Here is a 21,251-nt window from a genome sequence, read left to right on the forward strand (position 1 = left end):
GAGTCAGAGGACTGAGGTTTCAGTCTTTCTCTACCATTAACTATCAATTGACCTCGGGCTGTTCTCCAGAGCCTCAAATTCCTCATTGTTTGGAGTAGACAGCCTGAGCTCCCCTCCAGCAATGCTGCCTCACAAGCCAGCATTGCTATTATTTCCATCTCTGGGCTGGGATCTATGACCTCACTGCATTCCTTTTTGTGGGGCAATGGCCCTATGTCTGACAGCTTGGAAACATCCTTTCCCCTCAGGACAGGACACCGCACACCTCCTCCCTGCCCATGCTCCCTCCTCCCCGGCCCTCCAGCCAGGGGCACTGCAGCCACCCTGCAGGTCAGCACTGAGGGCTGCTCCCCTGCTCAGCCCACAGTTCCCAGGAGAGGCTGGGCACTCACTGGGCTGCAGTGTCTGGGTGAAGGGCCTCCTTCTGAAGACCCAGGGCCCGCACGGGTCAGTGGCCTTCATGGGCCGGGCGGGAAGGGACGCTCTGTTGTGTTGTCATGTCACGTCCACAACGTTGCTCTCAGCTTGAAAGTCCCTTGTGTTTTGTTCTTTGCTCAAACAGAACATTTGTTCAGGACACTTAATAAAAACCAGGCCCCTTCTCCTTAGCATCCCGTGACATCGGATAGGGGCATCATGTTCCCAGTGTGTGGAGGCAGGGAGGTTTGTGGGGCTGTGCGGAGTGGGAGAGTAAGAGGACATCGGGGGTTCCTTTGTGCCCGGGGTCGTCCACAGCCTGAGGAACCCTGAGGCCCTCTCCTGGAGGACCCTCCCAAGATTCCAGTTGCCCAGTGGGGCAGTGGGAGCCCTGGGTTAGGGGTTGGGAGACCCCTGTTACTCATTGATGGCTAATATGTTGTCTCATCTCCCTTCTTTGGGTCTCAGCTTCCAAATCCGGAACATGGGGACTCAGTTTCCCTAAGGCCCTTCCAGCTCTGACCACCCAGGGAGAGGCCTGCGAGTCTCTAAGACAAGCAGCCGCTGGGGGCAGGAGGAGACACAAGGAGAGCCAGGGAAGCCCCTGCAGCCAGCCGTGCTGGGCTCCTCTGCCATGGTCCCCGTGGAGAGAGGCCACCGCATGTCCTCCCACTCCTTACCTTGGCCCAGCCGGGAGCCAGTGATGGCCTCTTTGGCACTCCCAAAGCCCAGCTCTCGGCAGACCACGCTGGCAGACACCAGGTCCCACTTGTCATCACAGATGGTACCCCATTCGCCGTTCTTGAGCACCTCCACGCGGCCCTCCCCGATGTTGGCACCACCTCTCAACCGCACGAGGGGCTGCTGAAGAGACACACGATTCTGATGAGTGTGGAGGCTGATGCACGTTCAGCGGGCAGTCACTGCCCACCCCCTCCCTTCCTAACTGCCCACCCCAAGCCCAGGCACCAGGGCCAGGAGCTAAAACTGTCCTAGGTGTGTGTGTGTGTGTGTGTGTGTGTGTGTGTGTGTGGCCAGGACACTCACTCTGAAGGTCGGCTCTGCTTGGCGGTCTCTTATGGCGTTTTAGTTCTGGGCCACTGGGGAGCCCATCGGGACCCTCATCAGCTGGTCCCCCAAACCATGCCTGGCTCCAGGACCTTGCCACCAGCCCTTCCCTCCACCCCCTCATCCAGAACCTCAAGCTTTAGAGCTACAGAAAGAAGCTCCTACCCCCAAGTCTGCAGACCCCAGATGGATGTCATTCCATCCATGTAACAGCCTTGTAAAAGCAGGGCCCTGCCTGGCCACCGCTCTCAGTCTTGACCCACTCAAGTTCAATGGGCCCCACTCTTCGGAAGATGCAGACAGGGTGGGCGGTTACAGATTAAACACCCCTGACGCTCACTGGCAGCCTGGAAGCCTGATCACCTATGGGGTCTGCTTCATTGCGTAGGAGTCAGAGCCTCTCTCCACCAGCGTCGCAACCCACTGGACCACACCTTAGGAGATGGGAGCCGGGTCATCTGACCCCATCTGCCCACACACCCTGGTCTGCAACAGCTTCTGTGCATGCTTGGGTGTGCATGCGTGTGTGTACCTGTACATGTGTGTTGGGGTGGGGACTCCGAAGGCTTCGGGGCTCTGTTGACTCTCGTTTGATTCAACACAGAGGGAGTAAGGGGTGACTGCGCAGCTGTTCCATGTGTGTTGGATCAGACCCGTCATTGTTCCACTCTGGCCTGTGTAATCCTCAGCCCGGGGCTCCCTTCACCCCATCCCTACCCCACCGATGGCCCAGCCAAAGCAGGCCTGGTTGCAGTGGTGTTTTTAATATATTTTTTCAAAAATTGATTTTAGAAAGAGAGTAAGAAAGAGGAAGAGAAAGAGAGAGAGAAAGAAACATTGATGTGAGAGCTGACCATCAATTGACTGCCTCCTGCATTCCCCTTCCTTGGGCATGTTCCCTGACCCAGAATCGAGCCAGCAATCTTTTGGTGCACAGGATGACGCCCAACCCACTGAACCACACAGGCCAGGGCTGGAGGTGGAGGTTTTTAAACATTCACATATACACCAACCACCTTGAGGGCCCAGGGGTCAGACAAAACCCTGTGTCTCCATCCTCCAGCCGAGGTTCCCACTCGGTCACATCTCTTTCCCCCACTAACTGCGCCTCGCGCTGCCATGGCAGGGTGGGGTGCTGTGACAGCACCCAGTTCTACAGCTTGCAGGGACTGCTTGGACCCTGCCACTAGGGAGACAAAAAACGGGACGGGGTGGGTGCAAAATGCCCACTGGCTTCAGGAGCTCTAATTCTAGCAAAACAGTAACACTGCTGGCTCCAGCCCGTTCCCTGCGGCCTATGACCCTCGCTTCTCCCACCTCCCTTCCCAAGCTGTCTGGCTGGATGCCAGCCCCTTCCCAGGGAGCGGGCCATCCCTGACCCACGCTCAGTGGAGGCAGAGCGCCAGCAGCCTCGCCACAGCCTGCAGTGGCCAGGCCGAGTCAGCGGGCCCTGGAGGGAAGAGAGGAACCAAGGGAAAATGTGATGTAAGGCTCCCTTGCCTTTTTGCTTTTTTAATTGGTTTGGTATGAACTTGATTCATCTGCTTTAACCCACATAGTAAGAGGAATTTCCAAACAGTAGGACCTGGGATCGGACACATGAGGAAAGCTCAGAGGCTCAGGCTGAGGCCACACAAAGGATGTGGCCATGAAATCACATGGCAGGGGCCCAAGTGCGGGGGTGGGGTGGGGGTGGGTGGGTGGTGGACAGCGGGGGGCAGGGGTGCGGGCACTGTCCAGGGGTCGCAGGGCTGCACACCTGTGTGGTCAGGTTTGTACACTTTGGAGGCCCCTGTGGGGGGCCCTCTGGTTGATGCTGGGCTGCAATACTCACTTCACCCCTTTCCTTGAAGGCCTCTTCTTTTGTCCAAACACTCCACCCCCAGTGTGGGCGGGGCCCCAGTGTGGGCGGGGCCCCAGTGTGGGAGGGGCCCCAGTGTGGGAGGGGCCCCAGTGTGGGGGGGGCTCCAGTGTGAGAGGGGCACCAGTGTATTGTGGGCGGGGCCCCAGTGTGGGCGGGGCCCCAGTGTGGGAGGGGCCCCAGTGTGGGAGGGGCCCCAGTGTGGGGGGGGGCTCCAGTGTGAGAGGGGCACCAGTGTATTGTGGGCGGGGCCCCAGTGTGGGCGGGGCCCCAGTGTGGGAGGGGCCCCAGTGTGGGAGGGGCCCCAGTGTGGGGGGGGCTCCAGTGTGAGAGGGGCACCAGTGTATTGTGGGCGGGGCCCCAGTGTGAGAGGGGCACCAGTGTGGGAGGGACCCAGTGTGGGAGGGGCCCCAGTGTGGGAGGGACCCCAGTATGCTTTATTGTCTTCTGTCCTGGTTTCCCTTTCAGGGTGAATGTGTTGTTACCCCTTTTCCCAAAGCAGGTCATTGATGTGGGTGGGGAGGGGCAATTGGAGAGCTCGGAGAGGAGAGACAGGGGGGCAAGGAGAGGGGGAAGGGGAGGGAATGAAGCTGCCTCGGTCAACAAAACCTGCCAGGTTTGGGAGGGTCTGCTCTGGCCCCACTGCCTGGACACACCATCTGCCCCCATCATCACCTTTCCCCCTCCTCCTACCTCTGCCGTGGTCAGAGCTGGCTTGGAGCTCACCTCTGTCCAGCCACCTAATTCCTAAGTTCCAAGGTTTTATCTGGCACAGGGACTCATTCCCTAATAAGTGCTCAGTGCTCGTTTCCACCTCTCCCTCTCCTCTTGCATGTGCGATTTCCCACCCACTATTCCCAACCCCGGTCCCCATGAACATGCAGGTCCCAGGGACCCATTGGTGGACATAGGAAAAAAGAAGAGCAGGAACAAGGAAAGTTTCTCCCTGATTCTTGAGGGAAATAGAAGTGCACTCTCTCTTCAGGGAAGCGCCAAGCCTGCCCTGTTTGGGATAGTTCTCTTGTCCCAGGAAACCAGTCTGTTGAAATGGGATGTTCATTTATACTAGTACTAGTGGCCTGGTGCACAAAATTCATGCGGGGGGGGGGGGGGGGGGGAGACGGGGCGGGGGGGGGGGAGGGTGTTCCTCAGCCCGGCCTGCACTCTCTCCAATCTGGGACCCCTCGGGGGGAATCGGGCCTAAACCGGCAGTTGGACATACCTCTCGAAATCCAGGACCACTGGCTCCTAACCGCTCACCTGCCTGCCTGCCAGATTGCCCCTAACCACTCTGCTTGCTGGCCTGCGCACCCCCAACTGCCTCCCCCCACCGTCAGCCTGATGGCCCCAACTGCCCCCCCTCTGCCAGCCTGCTCGCCCCCAACTGCCTTTCCCTGATGGCCTGATCACCCCTAATCGCCTCTGCCTTGGCCCCGCCACCATGGTTTTGTCCAGAAGGAAGTCCGGAAGGTCTCCTGGTCTAATTAGCATATTACCCTTTTATTAGTATAAGAGCTACCCAGGAGGACTGTTGATAATTCTGAGAACCACTGCCCCTCCCCACTTCCGTCTCTGAACACACTCACACACATGCACACACATGTACAAGCACACACACTCACACACTCACAGGTGCTGGTGCACAAACATACGTATGGTAATGGCAGGTTTTCATTTCCTATCTTTGTGAGAGCTTTTAAAAATTGTAATCCTTTCTGTTGCAAAATAAACCAAAAATATGCTTGAAAACCTATGTAGCTCATGCCACGTGCTTCTGAGGGTTGTAGCGCATTTCCAAAAGCCCTAGAGCATTTGTCCTCCAGGGGCTGTGCAGAAGAACCGTGTGGGTAACCAGGCACTCCGCTCGCCTGGTATTTGTCTCACAGAGGGGACTGGGTCTCAGAGTGGGGCGGCGGTGGTGGAAGGGGTGCTAATGATTGGGGGCAGGGCCCAGCTGCCTGTCACACCTGGAAGTGGCTGTCGGTGAGGCCGGCCCTGACCTCTAGAAAGGGAGTCTGAGTTGGGGCTGGCTCTCCTCACTCTCTCCTGGGGATCCCTGTCTGTTCCTTTAACCGCCACCACCACCCCCAACACCCAGGCGCCCCGTGGCCAGACTCCGGCCCCATCCTTACCTCTGGCTTGTAGGCTTTCCGGAATCTGGAAGGTCCATCGGGGCTGAAGACCTGGCCAGGCACGCAGCTCACCACTGCCGGCAGCCCATTCTCACAGGTGACGTTCTTCACGGGGTCCCGCGTCACCTGTGGGCCCAGCTTGCAGCTGGAGATGTGGGCCTCCGTGCCCGTGCAGTCCATGGAGAACCGCCAGTAGCGTGGCTTCTTCCGGGCCGCGAACATTCTGCAGAGGGCCGGACGGGGCAGGTGACTGGGGGTCCTGGCACCCACCCCTCATTCCTTCTGCACTTGGGCATTGGGCACCTGCCCGGGGCCAGCCGCTGTGCTGGCTTCTGGGAACTTGCTGGGGGGACTGGTGGGCATGGTCTCTGCTCCTGGAGCTCAGCCGGCTTCATGGAAGGGGATCCGCACAGCTCGTCTGCAAGTGCCCCGCACACCGGCTCTGCACTGGGCACTGGGGGGGGGGGGCAGAATCTGGGAAGGGACGTGGCCTCCTGCCCGCCAGGCAGCTAGAAGACTAGGGACTGACTCGGTATAGTGAGATGATACCAAAGCCTATAAACACAAAATGCAAAAGGGATCTAAAAGAGATGAGACCCATCAGGGTACATACCTAGGTTGTGGGTTCAGTCCCCGGTCAGGGCATGTACAGGAGGCAACCAATCTCTCTCTCTCTCTCTCTCTAAATTTGTAAGATAAATACATAAAGCTGTATTGCCCAGATAATTTCAACATTTGTTGTCTTCCCCTGCGTTTATTTCCCTTTGTCAATGAGCAGTACAGCTTGATTATTAAGCTCTCTCCTGATGATATACAAGATCCCAAACGATGCAAATCCAATGAGGACAGTCTAGCGTTACGCCTTCTGCTGAATTGAAGTACAGTTTGCTTGATAAAAATATTATAATGGTGATGAAACTCAGCCACAGACCTCATCAACCCTCCACCCGGGACCAGAGGGGCTGCTTGTCTCCACACCTCGTCCAAGCAGGCTCTTACTGCAGCACCTTTTTCTGGAAGGCAGGGGAGGGAGTCCAAGCTTTTTCTAAAACAGTAGCTATCACTGAGCAATGAACTGGTTACCAGACAGGGTACTGTGCCCAGTTTCCCCATCTCCAAGTTAGAAGTAGCATTAGGATCCCCTCGATAAGACCGTTAGGAAAATTAAATGAGTTAATACTCAGAAAGCCCTGAGCACCGGTGTCCAACACATTGGAAATGCTACATACGTGTTTGTAAGATAAATAAGACTGTACTGGGTAAAGCAGAAAAGGAAGAGAGGAGAGAAGGGCGGCTGCAGTGACAAGGGACGACTTCACAGAGGGTAGGGTTGAACTGGGCTTGAATAATGGCGCGATTTGTGAAGGTGGAGTGCCGAGAGGACCCCTGTCGTCTCACACTGTCCTAGCGCAGCGGGGTCCGTGTGCTCGTCCCAGCTTGCCAGACCCCAGGGAGATGGCAGAGGGATAGATGCATCGGTGCTGGCTGCTCAGAGGGGCCCTGGGCGGCCTGGCCCCCGGAGTGGACAGAGCGAGGTCCTGTCCCTGAGGGTCCGGCAGGCCTGGGAGTTCCTGCTTTGTCTCAAAGTGGATGGGATGTGAACACAGAGGGAGGAAAAACCTTACGGCCACCACCCATATCTTTCCTTAACCAAAAATTGAGACTTGTAACAATTCTAGTATGCTTGTGGGCGCAATGGCACGGAATCTTTGAAACCAGGACTGTTCGGGAAAATTCTGGATGTGTGCTCAGCGGAGCTGCAGCCACCCAGGGGGACTGTTGATAATTCTGGGAACCTCTGCCCCGCCCCACTTCCTGCAGGCCCTGCACTTGGAACCTCAGCCTCCAGCGTGTTCCCCATGACACCCCCACATCAGGAAAGAGAGCACGCTCGGGTCAGCTGCACGAGGATTGGTCAGCTCCAGCGGCTTGGAGAATCCTTGCTCTCAGCTTTCAGGAAACACCAGCTCTGCCAGGAATAGACGTGCTGAATGCTGCCGCCTCCCCAGACAGCCCGGCCTCCCTCTTACGTCAGCTCACAGTAATGCACCCTGACCCTCCACAGGCTCCCATCGGCAGCACCCACCCCTCCCTCATGATTCACCCTAGACAGGCCCCGGGGGGTGCAGAGGAGCGCTGGGGAGGATGGGTGGGCAGCCCACTCCAGGCCCAGGGATTGGAGAGGGACCGGAGCTAGGGGAGAGCCATTGGCAGGGATGGGAAGCCCGCTTGAGAAAGAACTGTCCATTCTATGGCTGGCCTGATTCAATTAAAAATAAAAAGTCCTGCTGGCTCCCTCCCAGCCATGGGGAACCCTGCTTTCCCAGGAATTCTGCCAGCTGCTGAGCACGTCGGTTCCAATTACACACTTTGGAAGTAGGTGTGGATGAAAAGGGCCACATACTAAACCTGACAGGCTCAGGGGAGGCCTGCGATCTACTGTAAAGTAACCATACAGTCCGAAATGAACTTTCTAGCGAAAAGTGGGTCAGGAAAGGTAGTCATTTCCTAGGCCGGTATCTTCCCTGACAAAGGTCAATCTTTACCTTAATCGAGCCTGTCTATTGTCTTTGCATCCACCTTAACACACCCTTGGAATGTCGGGGTAAACCCCCCTCCTCATCCCCAGACTCCTCAGGGCATAACCACCCACCAGAGCAGAGACCACAGATTTCCTCATTGTTATTGTTATTGCACTATTGCTGACTGCTAGCTGTCCTGTACCCACCTGAAAAAGAAGTGTGTGTCTGTTCCTTATGCTTTTTATCCAATCCTACAGATTCCTCCCTCCTTTGTCTTCTCCAACCTAAAAGCCCTAAAAGCTGATCGTGGAGGGCAGTCACATCCTGTCCCTGTGTCCCTGACAAAGGTCAGTCTTTACCTAAGTGAGCCGGTCTATTGTCTCTGTGCATCTAAGATAACAGACCCTTAGACTATCAGCGTCATCTCCTTTCCAGACCCCTCAGGGCACACCCGCTGCACCAGTGTGTGAGACCACAGAACCCCTCATTGTTACCCTGTTGCCCAGATACTCTCTCTATGTGCTGGAAACATGAGTTGTTAACTGTCCTGTACCCGCAATGTAAAAGCACTTGCCTCTTCATTCCACCCAATGGCAAAGATTTCCCTGCTTTGCTTTCTCCAACAACGGATTTCATGTAACCCTCCTTACATCTACCAACAACGGATTTCATGTAACCCTCCTTACATCTTCTCCTTTTATTCTAATGTATAAAATAAGCTGTAAGACTGCCATTCTACACAGCATTTTCTCAATCCGTTGAGATTTTGCTTCCTGGCAAATGTCATCAGTCTGGCTCAAATAAACCCATTAAAATTCTCCACAGGTTTGGAAGTTTCTGACATTAATATTTTGAATTCCTTCCTCTACCTGAAACGAAAGGAGGCTGGCATTTCAGCCAACCAGCCAAGCAGAGCCCTTCCACTCTCCCAGATGCAGTGCTGGACGCAGAATTCCTGCTTGTGTCAAAAATTGGTATCAATAGTGGGATCCTGCTTTCAGGCGAAAAAGAAAAAACTACAATACAAAATGCTCCTGCCCCTGGATGGGCCCTGAGGCTACGAAGCCCCGCCCCACCCTGAGGCCAGAGCAGAAAGCTCACAGCAAAGCAGCCCATGTTGGGGAGCCCTGGACTCCATCTTGAGTGAGTCTTTGGGTGCAGGGGCCTCTGGGGACACGTGGGTACCTTCCTAGGTGCCTCTGACTTGGAGGACGGGGTGGCTGGCAGAGGCTGAGGAAGAGCTGCAGTCCAGCCTTGGGGAGACTCTGAGTGGCCACCAGGCCTGCAGGTCTGCGGAGGGAGCCAGGGTGGAGAGCCTTGGCCGTGGCCCTGGTGAGTCTCCAGGGCTGCCAAGCCCCTTAGGGGCCTGGTGCATGCAGAGAGATTACCAACACCATCCCAGACGCAATTACTTTGAAAACAATTTCCTTCCCAGAGTGGAAGGCTCCCCTGGGAAGCCGCTTCCCCTGGCCGGCTAGGAAGGGCCAAGGGAAATGGGAAAGATGTGACTGGCCTCAGATTCAGGGACCATGCGGGGGGTGACCCTCTCTCTGGCTCCCAGTTTTCCTCAACTTCTGAGCAGGCTCACAGACACCCCACCCTCAAGCCAGCCCTGCTCCAGCTCTGACATAACAGCAAGGCCCGTGGTGGGAGCCGGGGCCGAGGGGCCAGAGCTGGAGCAGGTCTGCAGGTGGAGGTAGCAATGTGGACAGCACTCCCGAGTAGCCCTGTGGACTCTGGCAGAAGAGGGCTCTGTGACCCCCAAATCCACTGTCCTCAGGCCTGGGTCTCTCATCGTGCAGACAGAGGGCTGGGATCGGGTGACCTCTGAGGCTGCCCCATGCCCTTTGCTAACAGCTTTCTCCAGCTGGCTGCCATCTCAACCCCTCACAGCATCACCGAGGCACAGAACACTTTCCCCAGCGCACCTTCTCTTCTGGGGCCCAGCTGTCAGCGGAGTCCCAGAGACGAACACAAAACAGCAGAGACCCGCCGAAGTTTTAGCCCGTGCTCCTGCCCTCCACACCACCTCCAGCTGGAGGTCCAAGGGAGGAGCTGGTTTGCAGCAGTCTGAGGCCAAAATACCACCCGCCAGCACCCGGATGCTCCCAGCCTTGAAGCCCTCTTCTGCCCTCATTTGAAAGAGCAAAGGCACAGACTCAGCCTGGGTGGGAGGTTCAGGGAGGCAGGTTTAAAACCAGCACGTGAGAGAATCTGCTGCCGACATAGATCTGAGCTCCCTCCTCAAAATCAGGAAAAGGACTCTGGACTGGCCACAGTTGGGGAGATGGCTTTCAAACGCCTTTGAACAGGCACATGCTGCCGGCCTCAGGGACCCCGTCCTGCCCTGGGCAGGGCTGATGGCAGCCTTCCCAGGCCCGGCACTGGACTCAGACCAGTTGTCAGCTGGGGTACTGTGGGGCAGCCAGATGGGAGCTGGTTGGGGTGGGGGGTAGGGGTGGGTGGGGTTTGCTTGTCTTGGCTCCAATGGTAGGAAAAGCTGAGAAGGTGTCTCCAGGGAGGAAGCTGGCCAGCTGGCAGGAATTCTCCAAAGTATTCAGAGGCCGGGAACCCCACTGCAAACAGGAAAGTCTGGGCCACATCTGAGGGTGTCTGGGGTGGGGATCACCACAAGGCTCACCCCTAGCGGGGCGGTGAGCCTGCCCAGCGGAGCCGCTCAGCCACCAGCACTCAGCCTCATGGTGGGCTGGGGACTCTGACCCAAAACAGCCAAGCCAAGCCCAGGACCTGCAGTCTGCCCTGACCCCGGGGATCTGGAGGGGGCGCTGGGTCTGGGTCCCACGTCTCCTGACTTCCTCTGGCTTGAAAGGAAAGAGTTTGGACCCCGTCGCTGGAGATGGGGGCTTGGATCTTAGATCTGCCACTTTCCTCCCTGACTTCCTTTCCTCGACTGTAAAATCGACCCCTAATTCCTGGCGCTGTGAGGATCAATGGCTAAGAACAGGCCCGGCTCACGGTCAGCCCTCAGTAAGCCAGTCACCATAAGAGGAGGAGACAGGAAGGCCCACTCCCACCCAGGTCCCGGCCCCCCGCCTGTCACGGGGTGAAGCCCTTCACCGGGCGAACTACTCGAAGTCCTGTTATTATCTGCTCCTTTCCCTGTGGGAGATATTAACTTTGGAAACCATAACTAAACTATAAGATTTCACTGGGATTGGTGTAACTGATCGAATTTCCTAACAGTTTCTGCGAGTTCCAGATTTTTCAAACTAATCATTTACTGAGGGCAAGTAAACATTTCTTAAGTTGGTGCTGTCCTGGTTTGGCCCCAGTGGTCACGGAGCTGGCTGTCGGCACTGACACCCACCCCCGCCCGCCCCCCTGCACACGCCCTGCACCCCCCCCCCCTCCCCCGCCGCCTCTGCATCCACAGGAGTGTGAGTTCCCCAGCGGCCAGGCCTGTACTGACAGCCGCTGGCAGAGCCCCACCGCAGGAGCCTTCTCTTCACAGAGTGGCAACCCCCCAGGAAACAGTGCTTTGGGGGGGCCTCTTACTTGTACACTTTGGTGTTGTAAGTCTTCTCCCCAGGGAAGCCGAACATGCCGCAGACCACGCGGGAGTTCTTGTCCGTCCAGTGCTTGTCACAGATCTGCTTCCAGGCCTTGCCCTCCTTCACCTCCACGTAGCCCTCCGTCACCGGGGTGCGCTTGCGGTAGGCGGAGAGGATGGCTCGGATCCGGATGTCCTCCACCTGGATGTTCAGGTTCTGGGAAGGAGGAGGCACCGAAGGACATGGTTACCTTCCTGGCCCGGTGTGGAGAGGGGTCTCGGCAAGCTTCCTCCACCCTCGGGCGCTGCAGGGGCCACGGGCACTGCCCAAGAGCACACAGCACAAGGCCGCGGTGATAAAGCGTCGCATGGGAGGCAGTGTGACTGCGGGGACCCGAGGAGAGGGAGCAGGGGCGACCTGGGCCATCAGGAGACTAGGAGGGCCCAGCAGCCTCTCCCATGTCCCACCACAAAGCCTGGAGGGAGAGGCAGCCCTCCTGCAGGCTCTCGAACTACAGCAGGAGAGAGAACGTGCTCTTTGAATTTTCACGTTCTACATTGTAACTAATTTGGGTTTTGTATTTACTCTAAAGCATATGTGTGCATGCATGTGTGTGACTGTGTGTGTGCATGACTGTGTGTGATTCTATGTGTGTGTGTGGGGGGGGGAGTCTGATTCTGTGTGTGTGTGTGTGTGGGTGACTGTGATTCTGTGTGTGTGTATGTGTGGGTGACTGTGATTCTGTGTGTGTGTATGTGTGGGTGACTGTGATTCTGTGTGTGTGTGTGTATGTGTCGGTGACTGTGATTCTGTGTGTGTGTGTGTGTATGTGTGGGTGACTGTGATTCTGTGTGTGTGTGTATGTGTCGGTGACTGTGATTCTGTGTGTGTGTGTGTGTGTATGTGTCGGTGACTGTGATTCTATGTGTGTGTGTGTGTGTGTGTGACTGTGATTCTGTGTGTGTGTGTATGTGTGGGTGACTGTGATTCTGTGTGTGTGTGTATGTGTCGGTGACTGTGATTCTGTGTGTGTATGTGTGTGTGACTGTGATTCTGTGTGTGTGTGTGTGTGGGTGACTGTGATTCTGTGTGTGTGTGTGCGTGCATGACTGTGATTCTGTGTGTGTGTGTGTGTGTGTGTATGACTGTGATTCTGTGTGTGTGAGTATGTGTGGGTGACTGTGATTCTGTGTGTGTGTGTATGTGTCGGTGACTGTGATTCTGTGTGTGTGTGTGTATGTGTCGGTGACTGTGATTGTGTGTGTGTGTGTATGTGTGGGTGACTGTGATTCTGTGTGTGTGTGTATGTGTCGGTGACTGTGATTCTGTGTGTGTATGTGTGTGTGTGTGTGTGACTGTGATTCTGTGTGTGTGTATGTGTGGGTGACTGTGATTCTGTGTGTGTGTGTGCGTGCATGACTGTGATTCTGTGTGTGTGTGTGTATGTGTCGGTGACTGTGATTCTGTGTGTGTGTGTATGTGTCGGTGACTGTGATTCTGTGTGTGTGTGTGTGTATGTGTCGGTGACTGATTGTGTGTGTGTGTGTATGTGTGGGTGACTGTGATTCTGTGTGTGTGTGTATGTGTCGGTGACTGTGATTCTGTGTGTGTGTGTGTATGTGTCGGTGACTGTGATTCTATGTGTGTGTGTGTGTGTGTGTGTGTGACTGTGATTCTATGTGTGTGTGTATGTGTGGGTGACTGTGATTCTGTGTGTGTGTGTATGTGTCGGTGACTGTGATTCTGTGTGTGTGTATGTGTGGGTGACTGTGATTCTGTGTGTGTGTGTATGTGTCGGTGACTGTGATTCTGTGTGTGTGTGTGTATGTGTGGGTGACTGTGATTCTGTGTATGTGTGTATGTGTGGGGACTGTGATTCTGTGTGTGTGTGCGTGCATGACTGTGATTCTGTGTGTGTGTGTGTGTGTATGACTGTGATTCTGTGTGTGTGTGTATGTGTGGGTGACTGTGATTCTGTGTATGTGTGTATGTGTGGGTGACTGTGATTCTGTGTGTGTGTGTATGTGTCGGTGACTGTGATTCTGTGTGTGTGTGTGTATGTGTCGGTGACTGTGATTCTATGTGTGTGTGTGTGTGTGTGTGACTGTGATTCTGTGTGTGTGTGTATGTGTGGGTGACTGTGATTCTGTGTGTGTGTGTGTATGTGTCGGTGACTGTGATTGTGTGTGTGTGTGTATGTGTGGGTGACTGTGATTCTATGTGTGTGTGTGTGTGTGTGTGTGTGACTGTGATTCTGTGTGTGTGTGTATGTGTGGGTGACTGATTCTGTGTGTGTGTGTATGTGTCGGTGACTGTGATTCTGTGTGTGTATGTGTGTGTGTGTGTGACTGTGATTCTATGTGTGTGTGTATGTGTGGGTGACTGTGATTCTGTGTGTGTGTGTGTGACTGTGATTCTGTGTGTGTGTGTATGTGTGGGTGACTGTGATTCTCTGTGTGTGTGTGTATGTGTCGGTGACTGTGATTCTCTGTGTGTGTGTGTGTGTGTGTGCGTGACTGTGATTCTATGTGTGTGTGTATGTGTGGGTGACTGTGATTCTGTGTGTGTGTGTGTATGTGTCGGTGACTGTGATTCTGTGTGTGTGTGTGTGTGTGTGTGTGCGTGACTGTGATTCTATGTGTGTGTGTATGTGTGGGTGACTGTGATTCTGTGTGTGTGTATGTGTGGGTGACTGTGATTCTGTGTGTGTGTGTGTGTGTGTGACTGTGATTCTCTGTGTGTATGTGTGTGACTGTGATTCTATGTGTGTGTATGTGTGGGTGACTGTGATTCTGTGTGTGTGTGTGTGTGTGTGTGTGTGTGACTGTGATTCTCTGTGTGTGTGTGTGTGTGTGTGTGTGACTGTGATTCTCTGTGTGTGTGTATGTGTCAGTGACTGTGATTCTGTGTGTGTGTGTGTGTGTGTGTGTGTGCGTGACTGTGATTCTATGTGTGTGTGTATGTGTGGGTGACTGTGATTCTGTGTGTGTGTATGTGTGGGTGACTGTGATTCTGTGTGTGTGTGTATGTGTCAGTGACTGTGATTCTCTGTGTGTGTGTGTGTGACTGTGATTCTGTGTGTGTGTGTATGTGTCGGTGACTGTGATTCTGTGTGTGTGTGTGTATGTGTGTGTGACTGTGATTCTATGTGTGTGTGTATGTGTGGGTGACTGTGATTCTGTGTGTGTGTATGTGTGGGTGACTGTGATTCTGTGTGTGTGTGTGTGTGCGTGACTGTGATTCTATGTGTGTGTATGTGTGGGTGACTGTGATTCTGTGTGTGTGTGTGTGTGTGTGTGTGTGCGTGACTGTGATTCTATGTGTGTGTGTATGTGTGGGTGACTGTGATTCTGTGTGTGTGTATGTGTGGGTGACTGTGATTCTGTGTGTGTGTGTGTGTGTGTGTGTGTGTATCTTTCCTAAGACTGAAGTTTCAGGCAGAGGAGCCTCAGCTACCCTGAGGCTGATGTGCCACCTTGCACACCACCCAGCCCGTATCCAGGGAGACATTTCTAAGTGAGAACATCCCAGGAGAGTAGGGGTAGGGCTTGGAGAGAAGCATGGAGGGGAGTGTGTGCAGGGACCCAGGCCTACTTAGTGGGGGACACGCCCTGGGGACCAGGAGGTAAGGGTGGACACAGTCTGTGGCAGGAAAGGGAACAATTCTTAATGCGTGGAGGCCTTTGGAAAGGCCCGACTCACCCCCAGCCCACCTGTCATTCTGAGACAGTGAGTGAGAGAGGCGGGTCCCGGTGGAGGAGGTAGAGGAGGCTCAGTGGGGGGCAGACTCCTGCCTCATCACAGCTGGGGGTGAGCTCTCCTCCCCACACCCCGACACTGAGCAGCAATGTCCCTGCCCCACGCCTCCTCCTGGGTCACAGGGATTCGGTAGGAGGACAGGGGCCTTGAGAGGCCACGCTGGGTGAGAGGAACGGGGGCTGCCCCGGAGTTTATGCTTTTCCGAGGCTCACCCAATCTCCCTCAAACACCGTGCTCCCTGCTAACCTCTCACTTCCAGCCCCTCCTCTCTGCCCCTGCCGCTGCACATGGAGCCACCACCAGCTCTGCAAGCCTCCCTGCTGAGCCCCTGCCTCCATCTCCCCCTCCATCCATCTGCCACAGGCCAGCCACCAGAAAGCTCTTTGTAATCTTGTCCCTTGACTGTCCGCTCGTGCCCATGCAGTAATGCCCAATTACTTAGAGAGGTGCCCACGGCCCGGCATGACTGATTCTGCCTCCCCTCCAGCCGCCCCCTGTCCCCAGTCCCACATGTACACTTGGATCCAACGAAATGAAAACTGATATCAGCTACTGCGCGTGAGCCCCACAGTGAGGCTTCATGAGCTTTCCCTCGTGTCGTCCTCACACTGCAGAACGAGGTGCATTCGAGCTGCTGCCCTCCCATGATCCATATGAGAAAGCTGGTTGGCTCCAACTGCCTCCCCAGGGCCACCCAGAGGCAGGGCTCCCGAGGTATGCGGCTCTGACCTGGGCTGTGGGGAAGAGGTGGGGCCCGGCTTGGCAGGGGGGAACCCAGAGACTCGACCCAAATGCCAGCAAAGGTGCAAATGCAAATGAACCACAAGGTTGAACAGGGCCATTATTTGGGTGCCCAGGCATTCGTGTCTCCTCACCACTGGCTTCAGGGTGCAAAGCCAGGCCCTGCCCACCAGTCCTGCTGGGCGGCGAAAGTATGTGGCTGGCAGTGTTGGCATTTGGCCCTGGTTCCTCTCCACGTGGAGTGAAAGGAAGGCCGCCAGTGGCAAGATGATGTTGGCCAGCTTGGATCTCAGATTCTTTACAGCTTCCATTCAGGCCACAGGACCCGTGCCACCAAGACACGTGGACAGAGGCAAGCCAAGAAAGGGCCTGACTGAGGGCTAAACCAGCCGCGGGCCCGGCCCCTCCTGCCTCTCCCCACCTCGGAAGCCAGGCTGGAATTCCAGCCAGCGATGCGTAATGCCCAGAAGGAAAGTTACCGCTGTAACATCAGCTCTGTGGCTTCACAGGGCAGGCAAACCCCAAAGACTTTATTACATTTACAGATCCTCCCCTCTCACCCCACCCCACAGCCCCACCAGGTGTGAAATGTGGATGTCAGCACCCCAGCTACAGCAGGAGAAGGAAGGCCTGGGTGGGGGGAGCTCAGCAGACCCCTGTACCCTTGTCCTGATGGAGGACAGCATCCCCTCAGCAGAAGTACGACTGGTGGGGGAAGCCAGGCGGGCTCTAGGATGTGGAAAATAGGCTTGGAGAGCCCTGGCTGGCATGGCTCAGTGGTTAGAGGGTCAGCCTGTGCACCAGAGGGTTGTGGGTTCGATTCCCGTCAATTCCCGCCCCCGGTCAGGGCATGTGTGAGAGGCAACATGTCTTTCTCACATCAATGTTTCTCTCCCTCTCTCTCTCTTCCCTCACTTCCACCCTCTCTAAAAATCAATGGAGCCCTAGCCGGTTTGGCTCAGTGGATAGAGTGTCAGCCTGTGGACTGAAGGGTCCCGGGTTTGATTCTGGTCAGGGCACATGCCCAGGTTGCAGGCTCGGTCCCCAGCCGGGGGTGGGGGAGGTGGGGGGGTGGGGGGGGGGAGGTGTGCAATCAAGGGTTCTCTCTTATCATTGATGTTTCTATTGCTTTCTCCCTCTCCCTTCCTCTCTGAAATCAACAAAAATAGATTTGAAAAATAAAAATAAATGGAAAAAATATCCTTACTCCCCCCCACCCCCCAAAAGGCTTGGAAAAGTGAAAGTGCTGGAACAGGTGTCACTGTCCTTGTTATTTCACCAGCTCACCTGTGTGTGATGGCGTGAGTGATGGCATGTATGTCTCTGTGTGTCTGTTTGTATCCATGCATCTGAACATGCCTCTGAGGGATGGGCCTTTGTGTGTGTGTCTGAGTGTGACCATGTGTACCCTCAGGGCTGTGCGTCTGTGCGTTGTGTGGTCTCTGTGTGTGCGGAGCATGTGTCTATTTGCGTACATACGTGGTGGAGGCCAGGTCCAGAGGGACTTGTTTCCTCCAAAGCCTTAGGAAAGCGGCCCGTGCAGGTTTATAATCATTGTTCCTTTAAAATGGGATGCCTTTCATTCACCCTCCATGGATCCAACTCCTTCTGGCTCTGTTGGGCTCAAATCCACCCCATTCATTCATTCATTCATTCATTCAACAAAAATACGGTCTCTCCCCTTCATGGACCCTGCCAGCCTTCCCAACCACAAAGCCTGCCTCTTCTCTGAACAATAATGACCACAGGAACACTTGTTTATCAAACACCAACCAAGTCATTACAGGTCAAGCTCCTGCTCAGAACTTCCCGTCCATCCCTCGCTCAATTCCCAGGACAACCTATGAGAAGGCTAATGGCGTACCACACTACAGGGGAAGAATGAGAAAACCTGGCCGGCTTTTGCAACTTCTCCAAGTTCACACAGCCAATCAGTGGGTAAACAAGGGTGGAAACAGCTCTGAGTCCAAGCCTGTGCTCTAGGCTCCCAGTTACCGGTCTCTGAGTGGTCCTGGCCCTCCACTCATACCCTGTCCACTGCCTGGTGTTGAGTTGACCCACACGGGGTAGGGCCTGAGGCTCAGGCCTCTGGGTGGTCCTTTAGGGCCTGCCCAGTGCTGTGCACATGTGTAGTCCGCCCTGCACCCACCCGGAGGAGCTGTGAGTCAGAACCGAGTGCGCACATTTGAGGGCAGAGCTGCCTCCCAGCTGCTCTTGGCTGGGACGGGGCGATGGGGAAACCCTGCGCAGGTCGAATTCAGTGCTCACTGCTGGTTACCGAGCTCACAAGGCCGCTCAGAGACACCGTGCAGGAAAACACGCAGACACACATCACTTCCCTGCTTATGTCACTGCTGTGGAATCCCTTCCATAACCACAAGTGCTAGGATTTTCCTCCCAGAAGTTCGACTCCAAAAGAGAAGAAAAGCTTTGAAACACTAAAACATACACATTTTTCTTGTCTAACTAAGGGCTCTCTAGACTTGCTAGTCTTACATTAAGGACAATAGCTCAGAAGCTGGGAACACATTTGGCACATTTTAAAATTCAAATTAAGATCTGAATTCTATCCCTCTTGCCAGAGACAGAAGTTCACCAAGCCCTCTTTTTTCCTCTAATATATTTTTATTGATTTCAGAGAGAAAGTGAGAGGGAGAGACAGAAACATCAATGATGAGAGAGAATCATTGATTGGCTGCCTCTTGCACGCCCCCAACTGGAGATCGAGCTTGCAGCCCTGGCATGTGCGCTTGACTGGAATCAAACCTGGGACCCTTCGGTCCGCAGGCCTATTCACTGAGCCAAACCCGCTGCTAGGGCACACCGAGCCCTCTTAAAGGCTTTCCCCCAGGGAATCCACAGGACCTTCTGTATTTGTCCTTCTCAGAGCTCATCACCTGCCCGGGAGTGATTATGGAAAAGCAAGCCCAGGCCGCCTGCTTCCGCCAGTGGGCTGGCCAAGAGCTTGGACCCCAGGCCCATGCCTGACTGATATTTCACACTTGCAGCTTCTGTGAATGACTTTCAAATTCCACAATGTGACTGTGTAGGGCTGTTGCCAATGAGGAAAAACCACTAGTTTTGGAAGTCTAGTTGGAGACTGCATCAGAGAAAGATACAGGGGGAGGCAAGGCAAAAATGCAAGCAAGCCTACAATGATATCAATCTATCACAGCCTTCCCGTGACTCCCAGGACTTAGGCTCCCAGTCAGGGGCCTCCCCGATCTTCCTATCTCATTCCCTCTCTTCCCTTTTCCCAGCCAACAAGCTTCTCCCACAGCCATGCCAACGTCACTCTTTGAAGCCCAGAGAGGCATGTCTGCAAGGACGCGGTCTTTGCCAAGGACCCTCCTTCCCTCTGCTGTAGAAGTTATAATTTACCATCAGCCCAGCCTTCCCACCTGAGACCTCCTCCTTGGAGTGGTGTTGGGGCGGGAGGACCATGGTGGACATACACCAGTCCTCCATCATCCCAACTAGAATGCACGACTGGTTAGTTCTACACAACCTCCGCTCGCTCAGCAAGCTCCTTCCCTCTGCTGCTAACAGGTTCCTCATCTTGCTCTCATAGCCCGCAGCTTTCCTTATTCAGCTCTTTTAAAAAACGGCCTTATGGGTGGAGATCTCTTTTCCCAACTGCCACACGGCACCGTCCTCAGCACCTCAAACCAAACACTTCCAGGATGGCCCCAGTCCTCTCTGCTTTCACTGCGGGAGGCTCCGCCCATCCACCTGGCAGACGGGAGCCTCAGGTGCCTTCTGCATGCTCTCTCTTCCTCACTCTTACAGCCCATTCTGCCCAGCAAGCCCTTTCCATCCTCCCACCGCCTTTCCAGCCGCACTTCTGTTTCCCAGTCAGCGGTGTAATGTGAATCCTGCAGGTAGAAGGGCATTATAATTCAGTAATCAAATTATATGGAGCCCTGGCTGGTCTGGCTCAGTGGATAGAGCTTCAGCCTGTGGACTGAAGGGTCCCTTCCCTTTTTCCAGCCAGTTATCTCACAGAACTTTCCAAGGTCATTCTTTGAACTCCTGCAATTCTCTCTTCTCTATCAGAATCCTACTGATCCTCAAGGACAATTTCATTCGTTCATTCAAAAAATATTTGTTGCGCCCTGGCCTGTGTGGCTCAGTTGGTTGGGCTTCATCCCGAGCACCAAAAGGTTGCCGGTTCGTGGGTTGCAGGCTTGATCCCCAGTAGGGGGAGGTCAAGAGGCAGCCAACTAATGTTTCTCTCTCATTGAAGTTTCTCTCTCTCTCCCTTTCCCTTCCTCTCTCTCTTAAAAAAAAAAAAATTTAATAAATGATCTTATTCATATGTGGAATCTAATGAACAAAATAAACTGAACAAAATAGATCCAGAGACATAGAAGCATGGAACAGAAGGTAGGGGGGGAGGGGGAGAGATTAACCAAAGGACTTATATGCATATATATAAACCGTGGACATAGACAATAGTGTGGTGAAGGTCAGGGGCGGGGGGGGGGGGGGGGGGGATGGAGGGAGTCAATGGGGAAAAAAAGGAGGGCATCTGTAATACTTTCAACAATAAAGATAGGCTGGGGAGTCTGGGGGAGGGCAGACTCCGTCCCTGACCTTAAGGAGCCTTGTATAGGGTGGGGGAAGGGAGCGGACAGTCAAGAAACCATTCCGTATTATGATGTGGTTGGTGTCAGGAAGAAAAGAAAACTTGTAAGGGTTGGAGGGTGGGGCAGGGTGTTGATGCCACTTCAAACAGTGATCTGAAAGAGCTGCTTTGAGGAGGGAAGTTCAAGGAGGCCGAGTGGAGAGAGGTAAGACAGTTGGCCATTTGGCTTTCATGGCTGTTCCAGGTGTAGAAGCAGAGTAGATGTGTACACGATTGTAATCCTCTTCTGCTCAACACCCCCCCTCCCCCAAGACTCATCTCTCCAAAAACCAAGACTTTCAAGTGGTCAAAAGACCCTCTCGCAGCTGACTCCATTTTCTCAGAGCTCAACCCCTCTCCTGTCCGTCTCCTCCCTCCTTATTTTTATTATTATTATTATCCTTATTATTTTGTATAGCGAAGGTGGAAATTTATTGAAGAACAAGTACAGACTCCCACGTGGGGAGGGGGAAAGAGTCCCCCTTCCTTGTTATTCTTGAACAGAGACTGGCTGACTCCCTCCCATCCCTCAGGTCTCAATTCCACCATACCTTTCCCTGGTGTGGGGAGAAAATTGAGCCCCCCCCCCCCCCCACCATGTCACCCTGCCCC

The 21,251-nt window shown here is 54.5% G+C and overlaps 1 protein-coding gene across 1 annotated transcript in view; it reads right to left on the minus strand.

Moving 5' to 3' along the window:
• LOXL2 (lysyl oxidase like 2) overlaps positions 1-21,251 on the minus strand; it is a 106,518-nt gene that overhangs the window by 28,363 nt on the left and 56,904 nt on the right. Inside the window, exons 4-6 of the mRNA XM_070416596.1 lie at positions 11,517-11,728; positions 5,479-5,701; positions 1,098-1,281 (exon numbers count right to left, since the gene is read on the minus strand). Of these exons, the coding sequence (XP_070272697.1) occupies positions 1,098-1,281; positions 5,479-5,701; positions 11,517-11,728 (619 nt within the window). The remainder of the gene's footprint in view (positions 1-1,097; positions 1,282-5,478; positions 5,702-11,516; positions 11,729-21,251) is intronic.

This window comes from Myotis yumanensis, unplaced genomic scaffold, assembly GCF_028538775.1.
Source record: "Myotis yumanensis isolate MYYU_CA2020_CCGP unplaced genomic scaffold, mMyoYum1.0.hap1 SCAF_5, whole genome shotgun sequence".
Taxonomy (NCBI): domain Eukaryota; kingdom Metazoa; phylum Chordata; class Mammalia; order Chiroptera; family Vespertilionidae; genus Myotis; species Myotis yumanensis.